General features: G+C 41.6%; 1 protein-coding gene across 5 annotated transcripts in view; it reads right to left on the bottom strand.

Annotated features, from left to right (window-relative positions):
• GK (glycerol kinase) overlaps window positions 1-25,519 on the bottom strand; it is an 88,628-nt gene that overhangs the window by 43,728 nt on the left and 19,381 nt on the right. For all 5 annotated transcript variants that reach the window (XM_073550672.1, XM_073550676.1, XM_073550673.1 and 2 more), the window contains exons 2-5: window positions 8,504-8,577; window positions 4,747-4,853; window positions 3,401-3,478; window positions 1,114-1,193 (exon numbers count right to left, since the gene is read on the bottom strand). In XM_073550672.1, coding sequence (XP_073406773.1) covers window positions 1,114-1,193; window positions 3,401-3,478; window positions 4,747-4,853; window positions 8,504-8,577 — 339 coding nt within the window. The remainder of the gene's footprint in view (window positions 1-1,113; window positions 1,194-3,400; window positions 3,479-4,746; window positions 4,854-8,503; window positions 8,578-25,519) is intronic.

Here is a 25,519-nt window from a genome sequence, read left to right as displayed (position 1 = left end):
AACACTTTCTCTTCTATTAAAGGGCAAGCATTAAAATTAGTTTGTTACAATAAATAACCTTTATCTGCACACAATTGTCACTAGACATGTTCGACATACATGAAATAAGACTTATAGGTTTTTAAAACCACACGTACTTAACATTATGACATTTTGACTTTAAGTTTCTGTATGCAGTGAAATTTATTTATTTACCATTCTGCGTAATCTGTGACTAGCAGTATATTTTTGCACTTGTATCTCTGTTATCCACTTTTTAATGTAATTTTTAATGTCTTCTCAATAAAGATGTAAATAATTTTTTTTGTAAATACGGTGCTTGGTGTAAGCTTCCAGATATCCACATAAGGGTTTGTTGGAAGAGTTATAGATTTAATGACACTATTCATTTTATCATATAATGTACTGACAAGAATGGAAAAAAAAAAATTGTACAGCAAAACTGTGAAAATGCACAATTCCATAATTGTTTTCTAGGATTTGTTTTTACGGCATTCCTTTTGTAGTAAAAAAACAACCTGGCAACATGATTCTCCAAGTTGGTGCAGTTATGAGGACACAGAACTTGTACATTTTTTTTTTTTGTTATTTTAGTGAATAAAAAAAAAAAAAATCTGAATTTTGTTAAAAAAAAAACAAAAAAAAAAAAAAACCAAACAACCGTATGTGACGTCATTTTCCGATACCCATAACGTTTTTATTTTCTCATCCATGGAGCAAGTTGTGGGCTTGGTTTTCTCTTTTCTGAGCGCTGTGCAAATGTTTTTAATTGTTTCCATTTGGGGCGGATATGACATTTTAAGTAATTATTGTATTTTTTGCAAATGAAAAACAGCGTATCAACTTTTTGATATGGTTTCAATAATATTACATTTTGGTCAAAACGATAAAGGAGAGTCTCCATAATGAGGACTTAATATCTTAGTGCCGCTTCAAAGGGCTCTTCTTTAAGGTTGACTAATCTGATTTATTGGCGCAGTCTAATGTTTCCACTGAAGCAAATAGGCTTTGTCAATGACGTTCTATAGCAATAACAGTTGATCGAGTTTGATACAAAGACATAAGAAACAAATACATTGTTCTCCCTTAACCAAGTGTGTCATTGCACTTTACCTTGAAGAAATTCTTATTCCTTCCTGGTATTTTTTTCAGTAGCCGCTCTACAGTTGATTGGGTTCTCAAGTCAAGCCAAACTAAATAGGAAAGAGAATACAATAAAGCACACAGATCGTGCGGTAGATGAGCTATTATTTAATGTAATAACGCAACCTAAAAGTCTATACAACAGTGAAGAAAGTATAACTGGTAGTAATGACCGATTAGAAAGACAATCCTATGTATGAAAATAAATGTGCAGTTCATTGCCCTTATAAGAATAAGTGTAATGGAGTGTAGATGTTATCTTGTTAGGCACTTCATTTTTTTTCCATAACAGAAATCATACCTTACTGAACAGACTACCTGATGAGCCTACGCTGACCCACCAACATCAAACTAAGCGCTCAAAGGTTTAGTGTAAGGCCGGAGTCTATCAAAGAATCGCATAGCACTCGGACCAATGTTAATCTATGGGGAAGCTCCCATCGTGCGTTTTTTTCTCGCCCGTATTATACGTAGGGAGGAAATCGCAGAATGCTGTGGTTTGCACCGTATTACGGCCGACACTCACCAATGCAAGTCTATGGGGGCAAGAAAAAAACGGATTACACACGGACTACGCGTGTAACTTGCAAGAAATATACGCACTGGTGTCCTTTAGAAAAGCTGGCAATTCAGTGTGCTATACTGTAAAATCACACTGATATGTTAAAATAGAATAGATATTATAAAGAAGCACAAAAATTAAACAGACAATGCGGGTGCAAGCCTTCCAGGCATATTCCAAACCTCAAAAATAGTCCTCAAGATGAAATTTGGTGTGCTGCTTTCATCTTGAGGAATATTATATATATATATATATATATATATATATATATATATATATATATATATATATATATATATATATATATATATTTATTATTTTCACGAATATTTGTTTGAGGCCATGGATCCATTATATGTCCATTTTGCAAGCCGGCGAGAGAATCTCACCGTATGGCTGCCGTACGGATGTCACACAGATGCTTAAATGCGAGAAAATCGCATCCTCGCATTGCAAACGGATGATATACGGATCACTGTTCAGGGAACATTTCTGTGATTCTCGTCCGTAGAAAACGGACCGTATTTTTATATGTTAAGTGTGACTCCCAGCCTAAAGCAGAGAATAGTGTTAGAGCCGCCTCCTGAGCCTCTGGGTGCCTCATAAACATACAAATGACTGGTCATCCGGCCGCTCCCTCGTGTCACACACAGGCATCAGGCCGCTCCCTCGCGTCACACACAGGCATCAGGCCGCTCCCTCGCGTCACACACAGGCATCAGGCCGCTCCCTCGCGTCACACACAGGCATCAGGCCGCTCCCTCGCGTCAGACCGCGTCATTCTGACTTCTGAGTGCAGTCCGATTTCCACAGACAGAACAATGGAGAAGATGGAGACTTTTTTCTCCATCTTCTCCGCATGCAAGAGAATCCGATCGCACAGTGATCACACACTGATCAGAATGTGATTAGCATAATTGATCCGATTTTCCAATCCTCTGCACCCAGCCACAGATGTTGCTGCCTGTTCCAGGCCTGACAAAACTATGTAACCAGGAGGATTCAGCTTTGTAATAGCAGATATGTTATTCTCACAAATAGGTGTTTAGGATTTACAGCGCAGCGCAGATTAATCATTGACTTCTGTGGGTTCTCCACCTATGTGCCCCAGGTCAAGTTTGTAAAAACAAACAATACGTTGATCATTTACCTTACTTAGTCATCTAAATGAAAACCTTTGCACTACATTTGCCATGTTGTATCTAACAATACATAAACAATATTAGAGCCCAATTCTGAAATATATGAGGATTATTGAAAAAAAAAACAACCTGCAGGTGATATCCTTTTATATATGTATTTGTATCACAACAGAAACTTTGTAAGAAGTTATTATATGGCTCAACTGTGGTTCAAAGGGCAAAGCCTGGGTAATAAAGTACTATCCGAGAAGGGTAATGCAAAGTGCCACATAAAACAAAAAAAAAATTCTTCTTTGGTTAAAATGCTATGTTTCAGAGCAGTGGGTAATATGTTACATGCTCTTTTAGTGCAGCAAAAAAGAGGGAATATTCAAGAGGACTAGGAACAAAATAAGAGCAAAAACTGGTCTCTTGACCGAGTGGCAGGTCCTCTTTAAATAAATCTAAAAGAAGAATAGCTAGGTGAAAAAAGGAAACAATATTTTTGACATTTCTAAGTACGTCACATTCATAATAAATACAAAACGCAATGTCCATTAGGAACTAAACTTACCAATTGCATTATACAGAGGCTCTCCGGTGGTCTTATCCCATACCACAGTAGTTTCTCGCTGATTACTTACTCCAATAGCTTTAAAAAAATCAAACAAACAATATATTATAAAAAAAATGCAACGTAATGTCAGTTGATAATATCAGCAAGATTTACTAGCTATGCTCAGTATTAAAGAATAACCACTATTTTAATAGTAATTCACAAATCAATAGTACACATAAAAATAGGAAACTTTTTAATATACGGTATGTTATTAAATCTGCATCTTTCATTCTCAAGTCATTGGTAAAATGTGTATTTAGTGAAGACAGACTTTCGAGGTGCAAGTTAGTGCTCATATTGTTAGAAAGAACTGTTGGGGTATGTGCACACACTCAGGATTGCTGTAGAAAAGCTTGCATGGTAATATAGGCGTGTTTTGCCGCATTTTTTACATGTCTTTCTTGCAGCTTTTTTCCCCCATTTGTTAGTATTGCTGAAAAAACTGACGTGCTACAGATTCATTTCTGAACTGAAAAAATAAGCAACGTGTGCATGAGACTTCAGGCTCCTCATTCCCTTTTCTGGTATTCGGAAACCCTTCAGGCTGCGTGATAAAAATGGATAGAAAAAAAACACTGCAAACACACAACAAGTGCACATGCCCCGTTTCCGGAGAACTTGCAGCAGAATGCCTCTTCCTCGAGATCCTCCTTCCTCCACTCATGCCCCACCTTCTTCATACAAGACACCAACTCTCATCTCCTAGGTCACTAATGAGAAACTGGTCTTCATTGAATACAACATTTTACCCATAAAAGGAGAACGAATAATCAATTCTGGCAGAGAAAGAAGCCCATTTCTATGATAAAAACATTACAAATTTGCTTATTTTCATGTGTATTACTGATTTATGAAGTTAAGCAGCAGCCAGAGTTATAATTTTAGGTAATGTTGATCCTAGAACAGACATTTAAAAACAGGTCCAGGTATAGAGAAATTGGGCTGTTTCATTTCATCTGTTGACTTCAACCGGGATTATCTTGATTGGAATCACAGGACCCGATGCCGTTTTGTATTTCCACCCAGATAGCACAAACTAGAAAATTTTAATACTCGGATAACAATTATCTAGTTTATGACCAGTGTAGAATTTCAATGCAATTTTTAATTAGTACTAATTTCACATGAAATTTGCTTCAATGATAAGTTATTTGTGCAGATTGCTGTTACAAGGCAGGTAAGCCAACACGATAGCCACAATCCGTAAAATAAATGTAGTCAGTCTGGAGTCTACTGCTGTCCAGCAGGCCATCAAGCATGTGGTGACTTTACAATTCCCATAGAACGTTGGGAAAACTAACCTTTAATATTGGTGATGTCTATGCTTAGCTGGGTTAACTTCTCGCAGGTTTTTTCTACACATTCATATACGGATTGTAAAATTTCCTTTGGGTCTTGCTCTACCCACCTGTAACATAGAAGCAATAATATTGAGTTTCAGCATAAATGGGAACTTGTCATATTTACAATGTATATGATCTGCAGGCAGGACTGATCAGATTGATGCATATTGTGGTGGGAAAAGTTTCAGCAAGCTCATTTAGATCACTGGTGTTTGTATTCATATGAGTCCAGTGGGCGGTCCTGTTCAGAGATGGACGGTCTTCTGTATGACTGTGCATGTAAAGATAGCTGTCAATCACCGAGTAGGGCCGCCCACCGGACTCAACCACTAAGGCCATCTATGAGTAAAATACAAGTTATACAAACTTATACTGAATCTGTACTAATAGACCTGTATATCATTCTAGTCCAACACCTCCTTCTCCATTCTATGTTGCCCACAGATTAGACTGCATGTACTATATGGCACCCTTTAAAAGTAAGCTATATACTGTAGATTTTGAGGATTATAACAAAAAACAAATGTCCGCCTAATTTTCATATGATTTGTTCACACTCCATTGTTTTCAGCACAGATTGCGTTTCCTTCTGAGTAACTGATAGAAGTCTGATGGACCCACTGCAAGAGTAAAATAAAAAAAAAAAGTAAAATAAATTTGACTATTGAACACGCCGCACCGGACACGAGACATATTACATGGTTGGCTGGTACTGTTGAGACCGGCAGATTTGGCTGACGTTCATGTAAAGTGACATTTTAACAGTGAACCTGTAACTAATCTCCGAGAAGATTTTTCTTAAGGGGGTTTTACACATCGCGATATCGCTAGCAATATCGCTAAAGCATCACCGATTTGGTGACGTAGCAGCGATATCACTATGTGTGATACTTACCTCCGGCTCCCCCGCTGTCTGTCGTTGATCGCGCAGCTCCATTTCTCGTCGGGGGCTTCCTGCTGGCGCCAACGAGCGACGCGTGGACACAGACGGGAGGACATCATGATCGCCGTGTCTGCTGAAAGGTAAGTAACGACCGCTGTATCGCTGCTGCATCGCTGTGAGATCTGCCTGTGTGGCAGCTCACTAGCGACCATTTAGCGATGCACCAGCGATCCTGACCGGGTCATATCATTGTCGGGATTGCTGGTGCATCGCTAAATGTAAAGGGGCCTTTACAGTACTTGTTTACTTCACAGAAGATATTTGGCAGATTATTTTTCATTGGTTTTCTAATGAATAAGCTAGTCAGATGAAGAGTTCCCTTTACATCTATACATTTCCATTCCCTATTTATCGTAATTAATAACGCATTACTGTGTGCCAGCTGTTTTCTGAAATCAGCTTAAATTTCTTTTCAACTGGTAAAAACAGAACAATACCGGCAATCTCCTAATTACACACGGAGCCTTATCATTAGAATATGGGAGCTTACAATCAGCCTGGTCATAGTTAATGTCCAACAGTGTGACAGCCATGTTTTGTCCGTTTACTAGTAACACAATCCATAGTGCAGTGGCATCTGCACGGAGGGCAACAGGAAAACGATGCGGCAACAAAAAAAAACAAAAAACAATAGATTCATGAAGCATGGTGGCTCAGTGGATAGCACTGCAGCCTTGCAGCGCTGGAGTCCTGGGTCCGAATCCCACCAAGGACAACATCTGCAAGGAGTTTGTATGTTCTCTCCGTGTTTGCGTGGGTTTCCTCCAACACTCCAAAGACATACTGATAAGGAATTTAGGTTGTGAGCCCCATTAGGGACAGTGATGATAATGTGTGCAAACTGTAAAGCGCTGCGGAATAGGTTAGCGCTACATAAAAATAAAGATTATTAAGTAATTTTAAGGATTCATAAATCACCCACGTTCCCTTTTTATTTGTACAGCAAGTCCGATTGCAATAGTTTTTTAGGGGAAGGAAGTGACAGATTGCAGTAGGAGGGCGTTCCATAGACTTCATGGGTAAATGATTGCATCATTGTCACACAGCAATTTCTCAATGAAACAGCCATACTATGAATGTCCAATGTTAAATAGGTTTGGTTTTACCCGCAATAAGACTACGATTATGTGCCAATCAGCATCTTTATTTCTTTACAGTAGTCAGATCAGTTTTCGAACAGTTTTCTCAATCTCATACATAGATGGTAAGAGATGGAACTTTGGCTACCTTTACTCATCTCTGGGGGGAGTGCATGAGCTTAGTGCGTATGGATCATGCATTAAAAGGGGTTGACCAGTCTTCTGCTAAAAGTCTGTATTCCTTCTATGTGACTACAGACTTCTGAACACTTACAGCGTGCACACCACAGGCTGTCAGGATTCTCCAGTGTCTGCAGCGAGAGTGAGCAAGCATGTTACCACAAGTATGTGATATGTATGCACATGGTCACAGGCCAACTAGTCTTGCTTGGCCACTCTCAATTCAATTGTATTGAGTGAGGCTGAGCACGTCTAGTCAGAATGTGCCAGGAAGTGTGCGTACTGCACACTTATAGTCATGTGATCATCCACTTTTGCAGCAGATATCAGAGAATCTCAGCATCCAGTGTGCATGCTGTGAGGTTTAAGAAGTCTACAGTCACGTGAACTGACTGGAGTCTTTTAGAAAAAGACTGGATAACCCCTTTAACTTAATATTCCAACAATATGCAATATACTCCTAAGCTCTCTGTTACTTTGAGGGCAATCAATTTGTTTTTTTATAAATGAACTTGGAAGCTCAATACAAAGTTAGAGCTTTGTTTCCATAAATCAGTTGTGTCTGCATGAATGTAGCGCTTTCTGATCTGGCTCAAATAAGTGGTGCAACTGACGTGCCGGATGAATCGGAAGGATCCCATAGAAAACTGTGGCAACAGCTCTGGAATCAGTCTTTCCCCAGCATTTCTGCACCATGCTGGAGGGAAATAAAGCAGGGAGGCTGCATAAATGGAAACAAGCCGTGAGGGAAAAGCAATATCTGGTACTTTTCCACTATTTAATCATTTCTATTCATGCAAAGATATTAATTTAGAGGTCTATGATGCAAGGACATAATTTATGGACATCAATGGTTTGATTTCTTTGCCTGTATGGATTGGATGGGTTGTTACTGACATCGGGTGAGAAATTCATGTCAATAGCACCTTTAGAAATATATTTACTTAGAAAAATAGTGAAGTCTTCAATACTTCTGTCACCTGCTGTAAATGAAAAAGGAACCAATTTATGTCACCTATCCAATTCCACTTCCTTTCTGGAGAATACTAAATTAATCTTAATTCCAAAGTGTCAGCTAGAAGCGGATGCTTATGAGTCATATAATTATTGCAATAAACTTCCTGCCATGCCTTCACTTGTTCACAGATTCTGTTTTATTAGCTGCATAACTAAAGATCTTTTATCCCAATAGATAAAATAATTAAATCCACAAAATTGTTTTAACAATTTACTTATGTTTCATATTGCTTAAAAAGGGGACCATAATGGGGCAGCCCATCCAAACCCTGCATTGCCTAAAAGTCAACCAAACTGTATACTCATCTACCGATCCCTTGTCGCATCTCTCTACCGCAGATTGGGGACAGTGTGTGACCACTGGTGACTAAGGATTTAGTGGTTGCCAGAATAATGGACAAAACCTTTAATACATGGCCAACAACATTTTTAGGTCAAATCTTATTTGTAGGATTCAGGATACATTTTATTCTATCTGGATAATCTAGTCACTCACCCTTCTTTTGGAAACTTCTGTTTTATCTCCACTTGATGATGACTAAGTAGTTCAGCCGTTTTTGCATTGAAGACCTACACAAGATAGAAACATAAGTATGCAATAAGTAATGAAGAATGAAAAAAAATGTTGGATTCGGGAAGTTAAAATGTCTTCCAGCCAAATAGAAGACATTGAACAGAAATAGCTGAAAAATCCTAAAGTACCATGAATACAGAAGTTAAAGATCATTGAACATTTTTTTTGATTCCTACTATAGATCTAGATGGCAAATGGCATTGTGCGACTGTTGCCAACCTTTGTTTCCCCGTTATCTCATGTCAGAGCAATGTCAATGCTTTGTGTTCAGAATAAGTACTATAGAGCAGGGTTCCCCAACTCCAGTCCTCAAGGCCCACCAACAGGTCATGTTTTCTGGATTTCCTTTGTATTGCTCAGGTGAAGCAATTATCACCTGAGCAATACAAAGGAAATCCAGAAAACATGACCTGTTGGTGGGCCTTGAGGACTGGAGTTGGGGAACCCTGCTATAGAGAACAAACAATGTCTAGCATTTACGATACATTATGTGGTTGACAGTGATACATGGTCCATAAACCCACTGCCACCATGTTGTTAATAACGGTTCCAAGCTAAATAAATCAGAACATCAGATCTAAAACGAATTACCAACCAAACTAAGGGCAGAGGATGAACAAGGAAGAATGGCAGGACTTCGTGTTGTCCCAAACTTTGACTTTTTTGGCCCATCTTATATCAAAGTCTTGGACAACACATACACCCTAGGGTAAGGAATAGAGAATCACTTGTGGTTTCCAAAGAAAGAAGGTCGCACTCTGCGAGATAATAGTGAAGATTTATTGACACATAATTACATGTCACGTCGGGGATGTGATAACAAGAGTGTCAAGTGGCTGACAACAGCCGTTTCGCGCTACTCGAGCGCTTCCACGGGTCCTGTGGAAGCGCTCGAGTAGCGCGAAACGGCTGTTGTCAGCCACTTGACACTCTTGTTATCACATCCCCGACGTGACATGTAATTATGTGTCAATAAATCTTCACTATTATCTCGCAGAGTGCGACCTTCTTTCTTTGGAAACCACAAGTGATTTGTTATGAGGTCAAGCACCCGGGAATCCTCCATGTGAGCTCACCGCCTGCTGCAAGCCACGGATCCTAGCACGGTAACAGCGGTGCCGCCCGCTTCTTCTTTTTTATAAGGAATAGAGAATATAAGTTTAGTTATAAAATTTTAACATTAAATACACTTCGAAAAGTAATTTTTTTTCTGGATGGGTTTAAGCACTTTTCGGCAAGTAGTTGCCAACTACCTGTCTGTTCTGCCCTGTGCTGATCTTTTCTCGACTCCGAGCAGTCACAGACTGCTCCCAGAGGTGGTTCTCCCACTTCCTGCCACGTCATGACGACAGAGTAGTTCCTTCCCTTCCACTTTGCTCTGCTGATGGATCGCCACAGCCAAAGTCATGTTGATTGACAGCCGGCTCTTGCTGTATTAGGCCGAGTCAGTTGTCAATTAGTGTGTCCTCAGCAGCGACACCACCTAGACATAGCAGAGAGGAAGAGAGAAAGAACTGCTCAGTCAGTAATGTCTCCAGAAGCAGGTGAATCACCACCGTGACCACTCGCAGCCAGGAGTGATCACACAGCAGAACAGACAGGTAGATAGCAATTACTTGCCAATTAAGTGTTGTGCATCATAGAAAAAAAACATTAAAGTCCCGAATTAAGGTGTGTGTGTACACGTTGCGGAATCTGCTGCGGATTTTTCCGCGCGGATTTGCCTAAATCCGCAGGTCAGAAGACCTGCGTTTTACCTGTGGATTAGCCTGCGGTTTGACACCTGATCATGGAGCAGGTGTCAAACCACTGCGGAATCCGCACAAAGAAGCAACATGCTGCGGATTTAAAACCGCGGAAAAATCAGCAGCATGTGCACAGCGTTTTTTGTTTTGCATTGATTACAATGCTACTGTACAACACAGCAGAAACTGCTGCGGATCCGCAAGGCCAAAACCGCTGCGGATCTGCAGCAGAATCTGCAATGTGTGCACACACCCTAACCCTGTTTAAGTGCGGTTTTGTTTTTTTTTTTGAGGGGGGCAGGGGGTTATTTCTGCCAGTTAACACTTTAGTGAAAAACAAACAAAAAGCACAGAATGACAAATGTGCAGAAATACCTTGCAGTAAGACATATGACATTAGTCAGCACGTGCTGATAAAAGGTAGCAACAAATACAGGGTATTTAGTCGATACTTTTTTTTTTGCAAAAAAAATGTATGCCAAGCTGCTCCACCTTGTCAAGGTAACCCGTATTGAAGAAGTCCCTATCTAATGTATTTAAAACCTGAACATATGAACAGTGTCTAAATGAGCAGGATTAAGACAGGCGCTTTCTAGTATGGGCATGTGGTGTAAGACAGCTCCTTATGTGCATGTCACACAAGGACATAAGGAGCTGTCTTACACCACGTGCCCATACTGGAAAGCGCCTGTCTTAATCCTGCTCATTTAGACACTGTTCATATATTCAGGTTTTAAATACATTAGATAGGGACTGCTTCAATACGGGTTACCTTGACGAGGTGGAGTAGCTTGGCATACATTTTTTTGCAAAAAAACGTATCAACTAAATACCCTGTATTTGTTGTTACCTTTTATCAGCACTTGCTGACTATGGTCATATATCTTACTGCAAGGTATTTCTGCACATTTGTCATTCTGTGCTTTTTGTTTGTGTTTCGGTCAGTGGGTGGTGTGAACATTGTCCAACAGACTTGTTCATATTTGTGCATGTCACATGTGTTTTTAATTTAGTGAAAAGCATGCTTGTTATGAATATATCTCGGTACACGTGGCACATCCCAGAGTGCACACAGATACATACACAACACAGCATGTTTATTTTGGCTCCTTGCCTTCCAGGAAGACAGCACAAAACCTGAAATGTCCTTATTGTCCCATTACGGTAGACTTCCGTGTTATTTAAAAGGCCAGTCTACTGTCCAAGGGCACAAGGGAGACTAATTGTTGGACGTGAGCCCAGGCGGCAAACAGCAAGAAAGATGCGAATGGGAAGAAAGAGGAAGATAGATCAGATAAATTGACACAGAAAATGTAGTCGGGCAATGTTATGGATATATTCCAGGTGCAGGGTTTTCTATTGCTCACACATCAGGTGTTATTTAGAAATGGGCAATCGTAGATAACATTGTCAAACAGAGCTGTGTGTTCAGAATAATTACTATAGAGACAAAACAATGTCTAGCATTTACGATACAGTATGTCCACACTTATTAGCTTAGCTGTTAGTTTTTGCTTACTCAGATTTTGGCACCTAAGTGTTTTTCCCCCTTGTTTTCAATGGGGAAAAAAAACTACGTTGCCCTTTCATTCATCAGCAGTTTTTCCCTTACAAAACAGTAACGATCCTGGGAAATGTTGTGCAGTTGCAATGTCATACATGTAGTTTAATAGTATAATCTATGGCCAAAATGTTAACCACTGAATAAATAATATGAGAGAACATAAGGGTTCTCAGTGGGCTTAACCAATCGCTTTCATTGACTTGACAACGGTCGCTCATAATGCTGACATATGGTGGGCAAATGTATTGAGCACATGAACCATTAGAAAGCATGCGAAAAGAATAGAAGATAGAGATAAGAGAAAAAAAAAGCTTGTGATACAGTGTTATAATATTAGCAATGACTAATACTATGTATTCATTCACATTTCTACTTCATCACCTTTAGATAAAGATAGATCTTTGTTTTCGAAAAATAGATTGGCCCAGGTGTCTTAGCTAGAAGCATGGTAGTACATGTGCAAACATACTGTCGGATGCTATGTGAGAAGCACAGGATGATTGCTTTGTTTGCATCCAATATGTGAACACATGGTCATCCTCTATATCTCGGAGTTTTTACAGGCAAACATAGACAAACAGAGAGAAAGGACATCTGAGGTGATGGATGATGTAACTGCTGCTTTGTCTGGTTCTAAAAGCACACACATCACCTATTGTGGTTGCCCAGATAAGCATCATTTCCGGATCAGTGGCTTCATTTTCTAGTAGGAAAGATGGAGTAAGGGTACCGTTACACATAGCAATGCACCAGCGATCCCGATAACGATATGGATCGCTGGTGTATTGCTAAGTGGTCGCTAGTGAGCTGCCACACAGGCAGATCTCACCAGTGACATAGCAGGAGTCGGGGGTCGCTACTTACCTGTCAGACGAGGCGATCCTGACGTCCTCCCACCCACGTCCACGCCTCACTCGCCGGCGCCACAGGAAGCCCAGCAGGAAGCGCCCGACGAGAAATGATCCAGGAGCTTCTCGCGCGATCAGCGATAACCAGTGGGGGAGCCGGTCGGAGGCAAGTATCACATGCAGCGAAATCGCTAGCAATATCGCTGCTACGTCACAAAATCGGTGACTTTACAGCGATATTGCTAGCGATATCGCAGTGTGTAACGGGGGGCTTAAGTTGCAAGACGCAATGAGATTTTGAGCAAAGCATAGTGTGTGTACGGAATAGATATTTTAAGAAAATATACAATACTTGATAAGGAAAAATAAACCAGGTTCTCCGCTTGGTTAGGCCATCAAACTATGGATTAATAAGTGATCAACCTGTGAGACTTCGGAGGACAATTAGGAATGCCACAAGGCCCTTCATTCTTGATCTAGGTACGCCAACCATTTGCTACAGCTGCTCAGTAATACTTTATTACACTACCACATCCTCATTCAAGGTTCTCTGGTCATGCCATATTGCCTCACTCACCTACGCGATACTTGAGGAAACATGCTTAACAATTGCTCCATTATGCAAATACTCAACTTTGCTCAAGCAGCCATTGAGAAATATTTAAGCAGTAATGGTGAATTACAAGAGTTCCCAATGTCTCTCAGCCCTCATTCAGACATCAGTGATCTTTCATGTACAAGAAAAAATTTGTCATAGTCTGTTTTTTTTTACCCAATCTTCATCAGTGTTTAGTCAGTGTTTTAGTTTTCACCATAAGTGTTTTTTTTGACATTGGGAAAAACTAAAATAAAATTACCAAGCTTCTCCTATTTAATACAACGTTAATCACGGACAGCACTTTGACGGCATCTATGCGTAGTCAGTGATTTTCCCGGACCCATACATTTGTATTGGTAATTTCCATCCGTAATGGGGATCAAAAACAGATTTCTGTGGGGGTTGTTAAAGACATATAGTAAGCTCCATAGGACACATACCCATTATAGCCTATTAGTGATCTTCATGGATAGAACATTTAATGAAAAAAAAGCACGCCTGATTGAGACCTCAGGAAAAAAAAAAAAAAGTAGTATTTTGCAATAGTGACCCGGAGTTGTGATGTAGTTTTATCCACACAAATATCATTTTCTACCTTTTCTCAAATGGTTTAAAAAAACACAGCTTTTTTCAACTGGGACCTAAATCAGCCAAAAGTTGATTATGCCTCAAAATTGGTTGATCCTGGGTCCAAATCCCACCAAGGACAACATCTACAAGGAGTTTGTATGTTCTCCCCGTGCTTGCGTGGGTTTCCTCTGAGTTCCTCCCACACGCCAAAGACATACTGATAAGGAATTTAGATTGTGAGCTCCATCAGGGACAGTGCAAATAATGTCTGTAAAGCGCTGTGGAATTAATGACGCTATATAAATGCGTACAATAAATTATATGCTAAAACATTAGGAACCCAATATACCATAAAAAAGGAGAAGAGGCCAATTATGTTACTAAACTAGATATTAACACAGTCAGAAAAAGTCCTATGCAGCTTTTGATCAATTCTGACAAAATTAACTGATGAATGGCCTGCATCCCAGTTTGAGAGGCACTGGTTTAAAAACTTATAAGCGAAGTTTGGGTAAAATTTGATCGATTATGTACGTCGAAGACCATAAAGGAATTCCTTGAAGTGTGTAAGAAAAAAATCTATTCATTAAAAGGGATTTTCCATAATTTATATACCATGGTCTCTGTTGAACCAAAAACAAATATGGTAAATCACGACCACTAGTGAGAACTGACACAGCAGCCCCTGATTGGTGACCACTGGACAGGACATCACTTCTGGTCCATCAGAGAGGCAGCCCTGGACTGATGGGGACCTTAGGGCGGCAAAAGTGTGCCTTTTTATTTTTCAACAAGGTAGCTTCCCACAGATCATTTTTAAAATATAGTAGAACACGCCTTTCAAGAAATGGAAAGCAGTTAGCATTTACTGGCTACCAGTCACCAGCTTTGCTCTATTCTCCTAATACCTCCCAGTGCATATCAGTCCTTGCAATACCTTCTCTGCCAGTATCTGATATACTCTGAAACCAACTACCCCAACACAGACTCTTCTCTCAAACTCTCAAAAAGAAACTGAAAGCCCACTTCTACAGAAGAGCTGGTACCACCAGGCTCAGACTGGCCCACAGGGGAACCGGTGAATCCCATGGGCCCCTTGGCAGGGTTGGACATTCCATGCCCCTATATCTGTCCGAGTTATGCCAATCCACGTACATGAGAAATTCTACTAATCCTTTATTGATGACAGTTGAGGCTCTGGACAAATGTTTATCTGAAGATGAATTATATTTTTCGGTGTACAAACATTTACAGTATAACATGCAGGATTTCACTAGGCATCAACTATGCATAGCGTGTCAAGAGCTCGTGTCTATTTCCCCACAATGCATTTTAAGCTCCATACAAGGAGGTAATTAGTTAGAACTTTGAGACCTGCAGATAGTTAAACCGAGACTTACATAATCTACTTATGCAAGTCCACTCTACTAATGTTATGTTAGGAATTGGAGAGAAATTTAAGTGACAAACAATATAAGAATATAATTCGGTAAGGGGATCGTCGTTATCTTCATTAGTCCAACTGCATGGAGCCGCAGCGCCCATGTGCGGCTAGCAATCTGTTAAAATGGTGGGCACAGAACCACTGTTCTCTTGATCTTTGGTGGGAGACCCTGCAGTGGCTAGATAATATACTACGAGCATGGGACAGGCTTTCTCAGAAAATAAAAAAAATTCAAATGCATTAGTGATGAGCAAACGTGCTTGGATAAGGTGTTATCCGAGCATGCTTGTGTACTAACCTAGTGTTTTAGTTTGTTAGGCGCTCCCTGCATATGTTGCGGCTGTCAAACAGTGGTGGGACATGCAGACACGGGGACTCGAACATATTTGACCACACCCAGTTAGCACACGAGCATGCTCGGATAACATCATACATACATATCTTATCTACCAAGAAAATAATGGTCAGGATGACCCCTTACACGCAAGCATAATCCTGAGGAAATCAGGGCACTTAGACAACTTTGCTGTAATGTTTATGGGCACCTTTAGCCTCACTATCTATAGCCTAACACTAATCGTATAAATTCCAATCATTTCATTATCATCGCTGCCATCATTGCAATGACAGGTAATACTCTAAGAAGGTTGTAAAGTAACATCCCAGTCAGGACTCTTTACCCTTCTGTACCAGTCGGTCCCTCAATAAGAGTATATTTATTACACTTGTTTTTATTGCCTTTTGTTATGCATTTCAACCCTTTTACATTTTCAGCAAAAATAGTGCCCTAAAATATAATTAAGCTGGAGCAGGTAAAAAAAATAGGTGATGGATACAGCTCATGGATTTCTCTCTCTGCATTGTGACCTTTGCACAGGACAGTGAGCAATCCCATACCTTCCCATAGATGTAAAGAAGTTCTTATATAGCCATATGACTGTTGTTAAATCAGCCACATGGATATAAGATAACACCTCTGTCTCAGGAGTGCTGCAGTGCCCCTCATTCTCCTCCTCATTGTCCTGTCCTGTGGCTGGTAGACACCTGATTATAGCAGGACAAAAGACCACCAAGTTTTGCCCCCTTCACCAAGGTGACAACAAGACTTTGGCCAGACATCAGGCAAAAGATATAACTGATCAACAAGAAATAAATTGTGTGCGCACTGCAGGATATTTGCAAGACTGCTTCAGGGTTATGCACAAAATGCTATAGATTGAGGCCTTACCTAGATATGTTTGTTACACGTTTTTATTTCCATGGACAGACATATTATAAGGCTACTAATATTGTCCACATGAGAAAGATATGTTCTACTCAGTCGCTTTTATGGACCAAATTTGCCTACTCAAGTAAATAAGTCCAGTTTATTATGAACTGGTTGCAAGGAGATGCTTGTGGATTCTCCATTCAATGATTTGTTTTTCCAAACGTACAAGAACACATGGCGCACGGATGATAAAAACCAAGCCCAAACGAATGAAAAAAAAAAAAAAAAATAGACTGTCACACAGATGAGCAACTAAATTGTTTGGCACGGTTCCACATTAAAGCTTAACGGGTAAATTCAAGGCTATAGTCTTATAGAGCAAAGTTGGTAATTGGATCGAAATCTGTCTCGGAGACCGCAGCCAGAGTTGTGGTGAATGCCTACTACACTACTGAATGGTCTCTGGTCATCAGTGGTGTGCCCCAAGATTCAATGCTGGGTCCGCTATTATACAATTTATTTATTAATGACATAGAAGAGGATATTAATGTGTTTAAATGTGTCTCAATGTGGTTTTACATGAAACTGCTTTTGACCAATGCTTTTTGTATGGGTCATTTATCTAGTCTTCAGAAGTCTAATTATTTTACTTTTCCCTGAAAACTAAGATCCTCCATGTCACTTATCAGTTGTGCGTTTACATTTTTGCAGATGACACGAAACTATGTAGTATACTGCTGTTTTTGGAGGATGTTCACAAGTTACAAAAGGATTTTGACAAATTGAGTGTTTGGGAATCCACTTGGCAGATGAAGTTCAATGTGGAGACACTGGGGCTGGAGCCTACGCATCCCACAGCAGATACTGGGGCTGGAGCCTGCGCATCCCACAGGAGACACTGGGGCTGGAGCTTATACACAAAGGAGACTCCTCAAATGCTGCCTTCTTAATAGGAATGGTATAGGAGCTCAGAGCACACCAATTCAGCTACATGTGCGTACTCACATTGTAAGGAGGAATTAAAGGGCAAGCATCTAACAAAATGGGGCCACCAGCCATAGCAATGTAGCCCTAGGATACTCTCTGACATCAAAAGGAAAAACAGCCCACGAGGCTCCCCACCCCTACTCTAGTGAAGTGACAATTGGGATCAGAAATGGTTTCAGTTAGTGAATGAAGATGGTGAGAGGTTTAACTGATTGGAGAAAATAGCCAAATCTATGTTGGGTTGTACAGTCATGGCCAAAAGTTTTGAGAATGACACAAATATTATATTTTCACATGATCTGCTGGCCTCTGGTTTTTATGTGTGTTTGTCAGATGTTTTTATCACATACAGAAATATAATTGCAATCATATTATGAGTAGCAAAAGGTTATATTGACAGTTAGAATGAGTTAATGCAGCAAGTCAATATTTGCAGTGTTGACCCTTCTTCTTCAGGACCTCAGCAATTCTCCCTGGCATGCTCTCAATCAACTTCTGGATCAAATCCTGACTGATAGCAGTCCATTCTTGCAAAATCAATGCTTTTATTTTGTCTGAATTTGAAGGTTTTTGTTTGTCCACCCGTCTCTTGATGATTGACCACAAGTTCTCAATGGGATTAAGATCTGGGGAGTTTCCAGGCCATGGTCCCAAAATCTCTATGTTTTGTTCCCTGAGCCATTTAGTTATCACCTTTGCTTTATGGCAAGGTGCTCCATCATGTTGAAAAAGGCATTGTTGATCGCCAAACTGCTCTTGGACGGTTGGGAGAAGTTGCTCTTGGAGGACATTCTGGTACCATTCTTTATTCATGGCTGTGTTTTTAGGCAAGACTGAGAGAGAGCCCATTCCCTTGGCTGAGAAGCAACCCCACACATGAATAGTTTCAGGATGCTTGAAAGTTGGCATGAGACAAGACTGGTGGTAGCGCTCACCTGGTCTTCTCCGAATAAGCCGTTTTCCAGATGTCCCAAACAATCGAAAAGGGGATTTATCACAGAAAATGACTTTACCCCAGTGCTCAGCAGTCCACTCCCTGTACCTCTTGCAGAATATCAGTCTGTCCATGATGTTTTTTCTGGAGAGAAGTGGCTTCTTTGCTGCCCTCCTTAAGACCAGGCCTTGCTCCAAGAGTCTCCGCCTCACAACGTGTGCAGATGCACTCACACCTGCCTGCTGCCATTCCTGAGCAAGCTCTGCACTGCTGGTAGCCCGATCCCGCAGCTGAAACACTTTTAAGAGACGGTCCTGGTGCTTGCTGGTCTTTCTTGGGCGCCCTGGAGCCTTTTTGGCAACAAGGGAATCTCTCTCCTTGAAGTTCTTGATGATGCGATAGATTGTTGACTGAGGTGCAATCTTTCTAGCTGCGATACTCTTCCCTGTTAGGCCATTTTTGTGCAGTGCAATGATGACTGCACGTGTTTCTTTAGAGATAACCATGGTTAACAGAAGAGAAACAATGATGCCAAGCACCAGCCTTCTTTTAAAGTGTCCAGTGGTGTCATTCTTACTTAATCATGACAGATTGATCTCCAGCCCTGTCCTCATCAACACCCAGACCTGTGTTAATGGAGCAATCACTGAAACGATGTTAGCTGGTCCTTTTAAGGCAGGGCTGCAATGATGTTGAAATGTGTTTTGGGGGATAAAGTTCATTTTCTAGGCAAATATTGACTTTGCAAGTAATTGCTGTTAAGCTGATCACTCTTTATAACATTCTGGAGTATATGCAAATTGTCATTAGAAAAAATGAAGCAGTAGACTTTGTAAAAATTAATATTTGTGTAATTCTCAAAACTTTTGGCCATGACTGTAGCATTAATATATAAATATATTTAACAGAGCTAGAACACAGGCATGTGGGGAAGTAACAAGATGATTTTTGAAATATGGGAATTGCTGTTAGTTTTATAGTATTTTCATACACAATTCTTTTTCAATTGATTCAGTAATCAAAGTTGGACCATTTTTTCAAGATGAAACACCAATTGACATGTTCTGTTTCAATTTGAAATTAACAGCACCATGTGCACTTTAGGCATCTTTTCCCATTAGAATTAATAGGAAGCTTACTCAAGGAATATGTTAAATATCTTATGTGAATTTTGGAACAGAATCTGCGTAATAATCTACCGTAAGTAAAAAATAAAACGCATTGTGCCAACAGACTCTTAACAGAAATGCCAGTTTCCAGATGTTAGTCTTTGATTCCCAAGATTTAACATGTTGAGACACACATGCCAACACACCCAATAATTTTGTTAGCTTAACACAACCATTAAAGGGGACCGTTCACCAACTTGAACACGTTAAACTGGCCAGGTCATGGAATAGTGGATGCACACCTAAACAAAACAGTTTGTGTTTTTTTAATTTTCCCCTCTCAGTTGCAAAGTTATTAGATGGTGAAGTTTAGGTTATAATTTATGCAAAATCCAAGAGGGTTTTACCAGACAGGTTTTTCGAGGAGGTATACTTCTATCCCTTTAGTTGAAGCGGACCAATCAAAAGTGTGCACCATAATAGCAGGTTTCTCAGTGTGAGACATGCAATGATTGACAGTCTGCCCTCACTGATCAGAACTGTGTGTTGTTAAAAGTATCTTGAGCAGAACAAAGATGGGGGCGATGAGGCCAGGTTCACATAGCGTTAACACAGCCCGTTCAACGCATAGCGCTGACGGGCTGCGTTAACGCTATAGCATAACATGTTATGCTATACCGCTAGCGCTGATGATTCATCAGCGCTAGCGGTGACGGAGCCTCAGACGCTGCAGCCCGCATCTGAGGCTCCATCAGTGAATGACGGCACATCGCGAACGCGTGCCGCTTTACGGCATGCGTCGCGATGCGCCACATAATGGGGCTGAATGGCAGCGTTAACAGACTGCGTTACACTGCGGTATAACGCAGTCCGTTAAACGGACTGCCATAACGCAGTGTGACCCCGGCCTTACATACAACTTTCACCCCTCTGCAGATTGTGGGGAAGAGTAGAATAGCAGAGCAGAGCATTAAAAAAAAAACCCTCCACAGCTCTTTCACAGCGCTGTCAGTTCTGATATACCCTCCTTCCCCCACAATGACTGTAGATGAAAGGTGCTTGTAAAATGCACTGGTTTCTTCTCCTTGCACTTTGTAATCATACACAGCTCTGAAGTGATATACGTGAGAAGCCTGACTCATGTCTCGCACTGAAACACCTGACCCAAGTTATAATGGGGGTGTTCTTTTTGACCCCGTATATGTTGCTGCCTGTTTGTGATAGGTCAGTCTTATACAGAAGACGCCGCCCCTGGAGACAAACTTGGGGTTACTGTAAAAATCTGATTCACCGTGGCTCCTGCCCATTCAGCCCATGAAGTGAAGATTGCCCTCGTTGAATAGGCCTTGTCACTTTCCTGGGTGCTTTCCCCTCATGCATATGCTAGGGAAATTGTGGCCTTGATCCATTGGGCCAATGTTACTTTTGAATTCTTCTTGTCTTTGTTCTTCCCTGGAAATTGAACAAAGTTTGAGTCTTGCCTCCAGTAGGCTTCATACATTGTAGAACCGTCGATCTTGCATCCAGTGACAAACATTCGTTCCTTCCGGTTTTACGGATGCTGGCAAAAGGAGGGTAAGATGATCTCCTGGTTCAAGTTGGCACTAGGCGCTACCTTCGGAAGTAAAGTTGAGTCAAACAGGAGTATTATATTATACGATCTAACAGTAGGTGTAGATAAAAGTCTCTCACTGAAAGGGCCTGAATTTCGCCTACTCTTTTCGTCAAAGTGATGGTTACCAAGAAACTTGTCTTCAGGAAAAGCATTTTGATGTTAATGTCCTCCTGAGATTCACAGGGAGAATTACATAGTATTCAGCACCAGGTTTAGCTCCCACGGGGGAACTGAAATCCTAATTGTGGGTCTCAACCTGCTCATTGCTTTAGAAAATCTAGCAACCCTTGGATGGTTCGCCAACAGATAGTCAAGAAAGATGCTCAGTGCGGAGATCTGGACACAGCGTTCTTGGCCTCAGACTCATCTTGAACCCTAGTTGGAAGAAAATCGTAGTTACTTACCGATAACGGTATTTCTCTGATCCCATGACAGCACCACGGAGAGAGAGGGATCCGCCCTCAGGGACAGGAAACCTACAGATGAAAAAGGCGGTACATCTCTCCCACATCAGTTGGTTTACAGATCATTACACAGAACTTTCAGCTGCAACTCAAATGGTTATAAAAAAATCCAAAATTAATCAAATTAAACCTAATAGAGACACCGTGTGGCTAAGTACTAAAGCTAACTAACTCACTCTAATGTGCACACCTGTGTGTGAAAGGGAGGGAATGTACAGGTGCCGTCATGGGATCAGAGAAATACCGTTAATCGGTAAGTAACTACGATTTTCTCTTTCCCCCATGACGGCACCACGGAGAGAATTACAAAGATTGTACATCTAGGGTGGGACCACCGCCTCCAGAACCCTTTTCCCAAAGGTGAGATCTGAAGAGGAGGTCAAGTCTAGACGGTAATGTTTGAAAAATGTAGAGGGGGAAGACCAAGTGGCAGCTCTACATATCTGGTCTATTGAAGCGCCGGCTTTCTCCGCCCAGGATGACGCTACTGCCCTGGTTGAATGGGCCCTTACATCCTCTGGGATGGCTGCCCCACAAGAGGAGTAGGATAGGGTGATGGCCTCTCTTATCCATCTCACCAGCGTGGCCTTCGATGCTTTTTGACCCTTTCGCAGACCCTGAAAGCAGACAAACAGAGCCCTATCCTTCCTAAACCCCCTCGTGGTTGTCAAGTATTGGACCAGGCAACTTTTTACATCTTAAGTGTGTAATACCTCATCTGTTTTGTGCTTGGGATTGGGACAGAAGGAGGCTAGAGAGATTTCCTGGGTCCTATGAAACTGTGACACTACCTTGGGGAGATATGCTGGGTCGGTTCTAAGAATTACCCTATCATCCTGTACTTGTGTGAAGGGTGAGGGGGCAGACAAAGCTTGCATATCACTAATGCAGCGGGCAGAAATTAAGGCTATGAGGAGGGAGGTCTTAAGGGACAATATTTTTAAGGGAACCTACGGCTAGGGGTTCGAAGGGAGATTTGGTTAGTGCGTTTAGTACTAGGTTTAGATCCCAGTGGGGGGTGCGTAGAGGGATCGGCCTGGATCTACTTGAGGCTCTAATAAATCTCATAACCCACTTATTTTTGGCTAGGTCATGGTTATACAAAGCTCCCAAGGCCTCCACCTGTATTTTAAAGGTGCTGGTAGCTAACCCCTTTTCCAACCCCTTCTGTAGGAATTCCAGAATTTTGTCTATTTGGATTTCCCCCGTTGGGTCAGAGCCTGATACTGACATGAATTTTTTCCATGCTTTCCCATACACTTTAGTGGTTACTGGCTTTCTGCTTTGTAGTAGCGTGGATACCAAGTTTGACGAGAAGCCCCTATTGCTTAGGAGTTCCCTCTCAAAAGCCAAGCTGTTATGTGTAAGTGTGTAAGTTTTTTATAAGGGGGTGATACACTGGTCCATGGGATAGGAGGTCTGGAGTTTCTGGTAGAACCCAGGGATCGGTTACGGACATTCTTCTCAGCAAGGGGAACCATATTCTCCATGGCCAGAAGGGCGCTATTACCACTACCGTCGCCTTGTCCCCCCGTATTTTCCTCAGAACTAAGGGGATGAGAGATATTGGAGGGAAGGCGCAAGCCAGATGATAATCCCAGGGAATCGTGAAGGCGTCTAGAGCTACTGGGCCTCCCCGGGGATCGATCGAGCAGAAGGTTTACAACTACCGGTTCTGACTTCGCAAATAAGTCTTTCTGGCTGGCCCCAGAGTTTCACAATTTGGCTGAAGACTGACTGGCTTAGTTCCCACTCCCCCTGTTTTAGGCGTGTTCTGCTTAAGAAGTCTGCTGTTCGGTTTTCCGAACCTTTTATATGAAGAGCTGTCAGGGATTCTAGATTGTGTTCTGCTAGGTGAAAGATGGATTTTGTTACCTCCATCAGCGCTCGAGATCTGGTGCCCCCCTGGTGGTTTAGATATGCTACCACTACTTGGTTGTCTGAAAAGACCCTTGTATGTTGGGAGCGAAGTGAATCCAGAAAAAGAACGAGAGCTAGCTTTACTGCCAGCAACTCCTTCATATTTGAGGAAGCTGACTCTCTTCCCTGAGTCCAGGGCCCTTGCGCCACCTAGTTGTCCAGATGTGCACCCCACCCCCAGGGGCTTGCATCCATAGTTAGGATCTTTGTCGCTGGTAATGCCCAGGGAACCCCCTTGGTTAGATTGGCTGGGTCTGTCCACCATGTTAAGGAATGTATTGTGTTTGGTGAGATGTCGAATTGCCTGTCTAAATTGCCGTGTAGGGAAACGTCTGCATCTAATATTTCCCACTGTAAGTCTCGCATATGGCTTTGTGCCCACTGTACTGCTGGTATGCAGGCTGTCATTGACCCTAATTTAGACATTGCTTTTCTCAGGGTAGTGACTGGGGAAGCTATCATTTGGGACACCATCTGTGTCATCTTTTGAATCTTCATCTGCGGAAGATAACATTTTTGTTCGGTTGAGTCCAGTATTATCCCCAAGTACTCCTGCACCTGACTTGGTACAAGTCTGGATTTGGGCAAATTCAGCATCCATCCTAGACTCAGTAGAGATCTCATGACCATGTCCAATTGCTGTTTGCAGTGGTGAAAGGTGACGCCTACTACTAAGAGATCGTCCAGGCATGGGACTATCAGGATGTTTTGCTCTCTTAGGCCTCTTTCACACTTCAGTTTTTTGCATCAGTCATAATCCGCCAAAAGGACGGATGGCGGATCCGTTGTAGTACTGATGACAAAGGATGCCACCCGTCCGTTTTTTTGACGGATCCGACAAATGAAGAATTTTAAAGGAATCGCAGCCTGGAAAAGGGGAGAGAGGGAGAGAGGGAGAGAGGGAGAGAGGGAGAGAGGGAGAGAGGGAGAGAGGGAGAGAGGGAGAGAGGGAGAGAGGGAGAGAGGGAGAGAGGGAGAGAGGGAGAGAGGGAGAGAGGGAGAGAGGGAGAGAGAATTTTTTTTGTCCGGCACCCAGAAAGAATTTCGGGTTAAAACAGTGTCTGGAGGATCCGCCAGAGAAAAAAACGTTGCAAGCTCCGTTTTGAAATCTTTGAGGATGGTGACGGACAGCAACTTTTGGCGGATCCACAAAAAAAAAAAGGATGCAACGGACGGCAATCCGTCACAATCCGCCAATAATGGAAGTCAATGGGGAAAAAAAACGGATCCTCAAAAAAAAAATTGCGGATCCGTTTTTTTCAAAACCTGGCGGATTGTGACTGATTGTAAAAAAACTGAAGTGTGAAAGAGGCCTTATGTGGGCCATTACTTCTGATATTATCTTTGTAAATACCCTTGGAGGAATCGCTAACCCGAAGGGGAGGGCTCTAAACTGATAATGTTTTATCTCCCCCTGGATCGTCACTGCCACCCTGAGGTATTTCCTGTGGTCTCAGTGAATAGGTACATGGTAATATGCATCTCTCAAGTCTAATACAGCCATGAAGCAAGATGGGGGAAGCATTTTTACACAAGATTTTATTGTCTCCAATTTGAAGTGCTGAATTTCCAGGAACTGGTTCAGTCTTTTTAGATTTATGATCGCCTTGTACGACCCGTCTGGCTTTCTGTGAAGGAAGAGAGGGGAGTAGAAGCCTTTGCCTCTGTCCTAGTAGAGGACTTCTTGTAATACGTCCTTCTCCCTTAGATTTGTGATTTCTTCTTGCAAAGCCAGCTGCTCGTGTGATGTCCTTTGGGGCGTTATCACAAAAGAATTGTTTGGGAGGGGTGTTGAATTTTAGCCTTAAGCCCCCGTTACACACTGCGATATCGCTAGCAATATCGCTGTAAAGTCACCGATTTTGTGACGTTGCAGCGATATTGCTAGCGATATCGCTGCATGTGATACTTACCTCCGACCGGCTCCCCC

Source organism: Dendrobates tinctorius, unplaced genomic scaffold (genome assembly GCF_039654945.1).
Source record: "Dendrobates tinctorius isolate UK_male_01 unplaced genomic scaffold, ASM3965494v1 ptg000166l, whole genome shotgun sequence".
Taxonomy (NCBI): domain Eukaryota; kingdom Metazoa; phylum Chordata; class Amphibia; order Anura; family Dendrobatidae; genus Dendrobates; species Dendrobates tinctorius.
The sequence above is the reverse complement of the archived record's forward strand: the minus strand, read 5'-3'. Positions and strand labels throughout refer to the sequence as shown.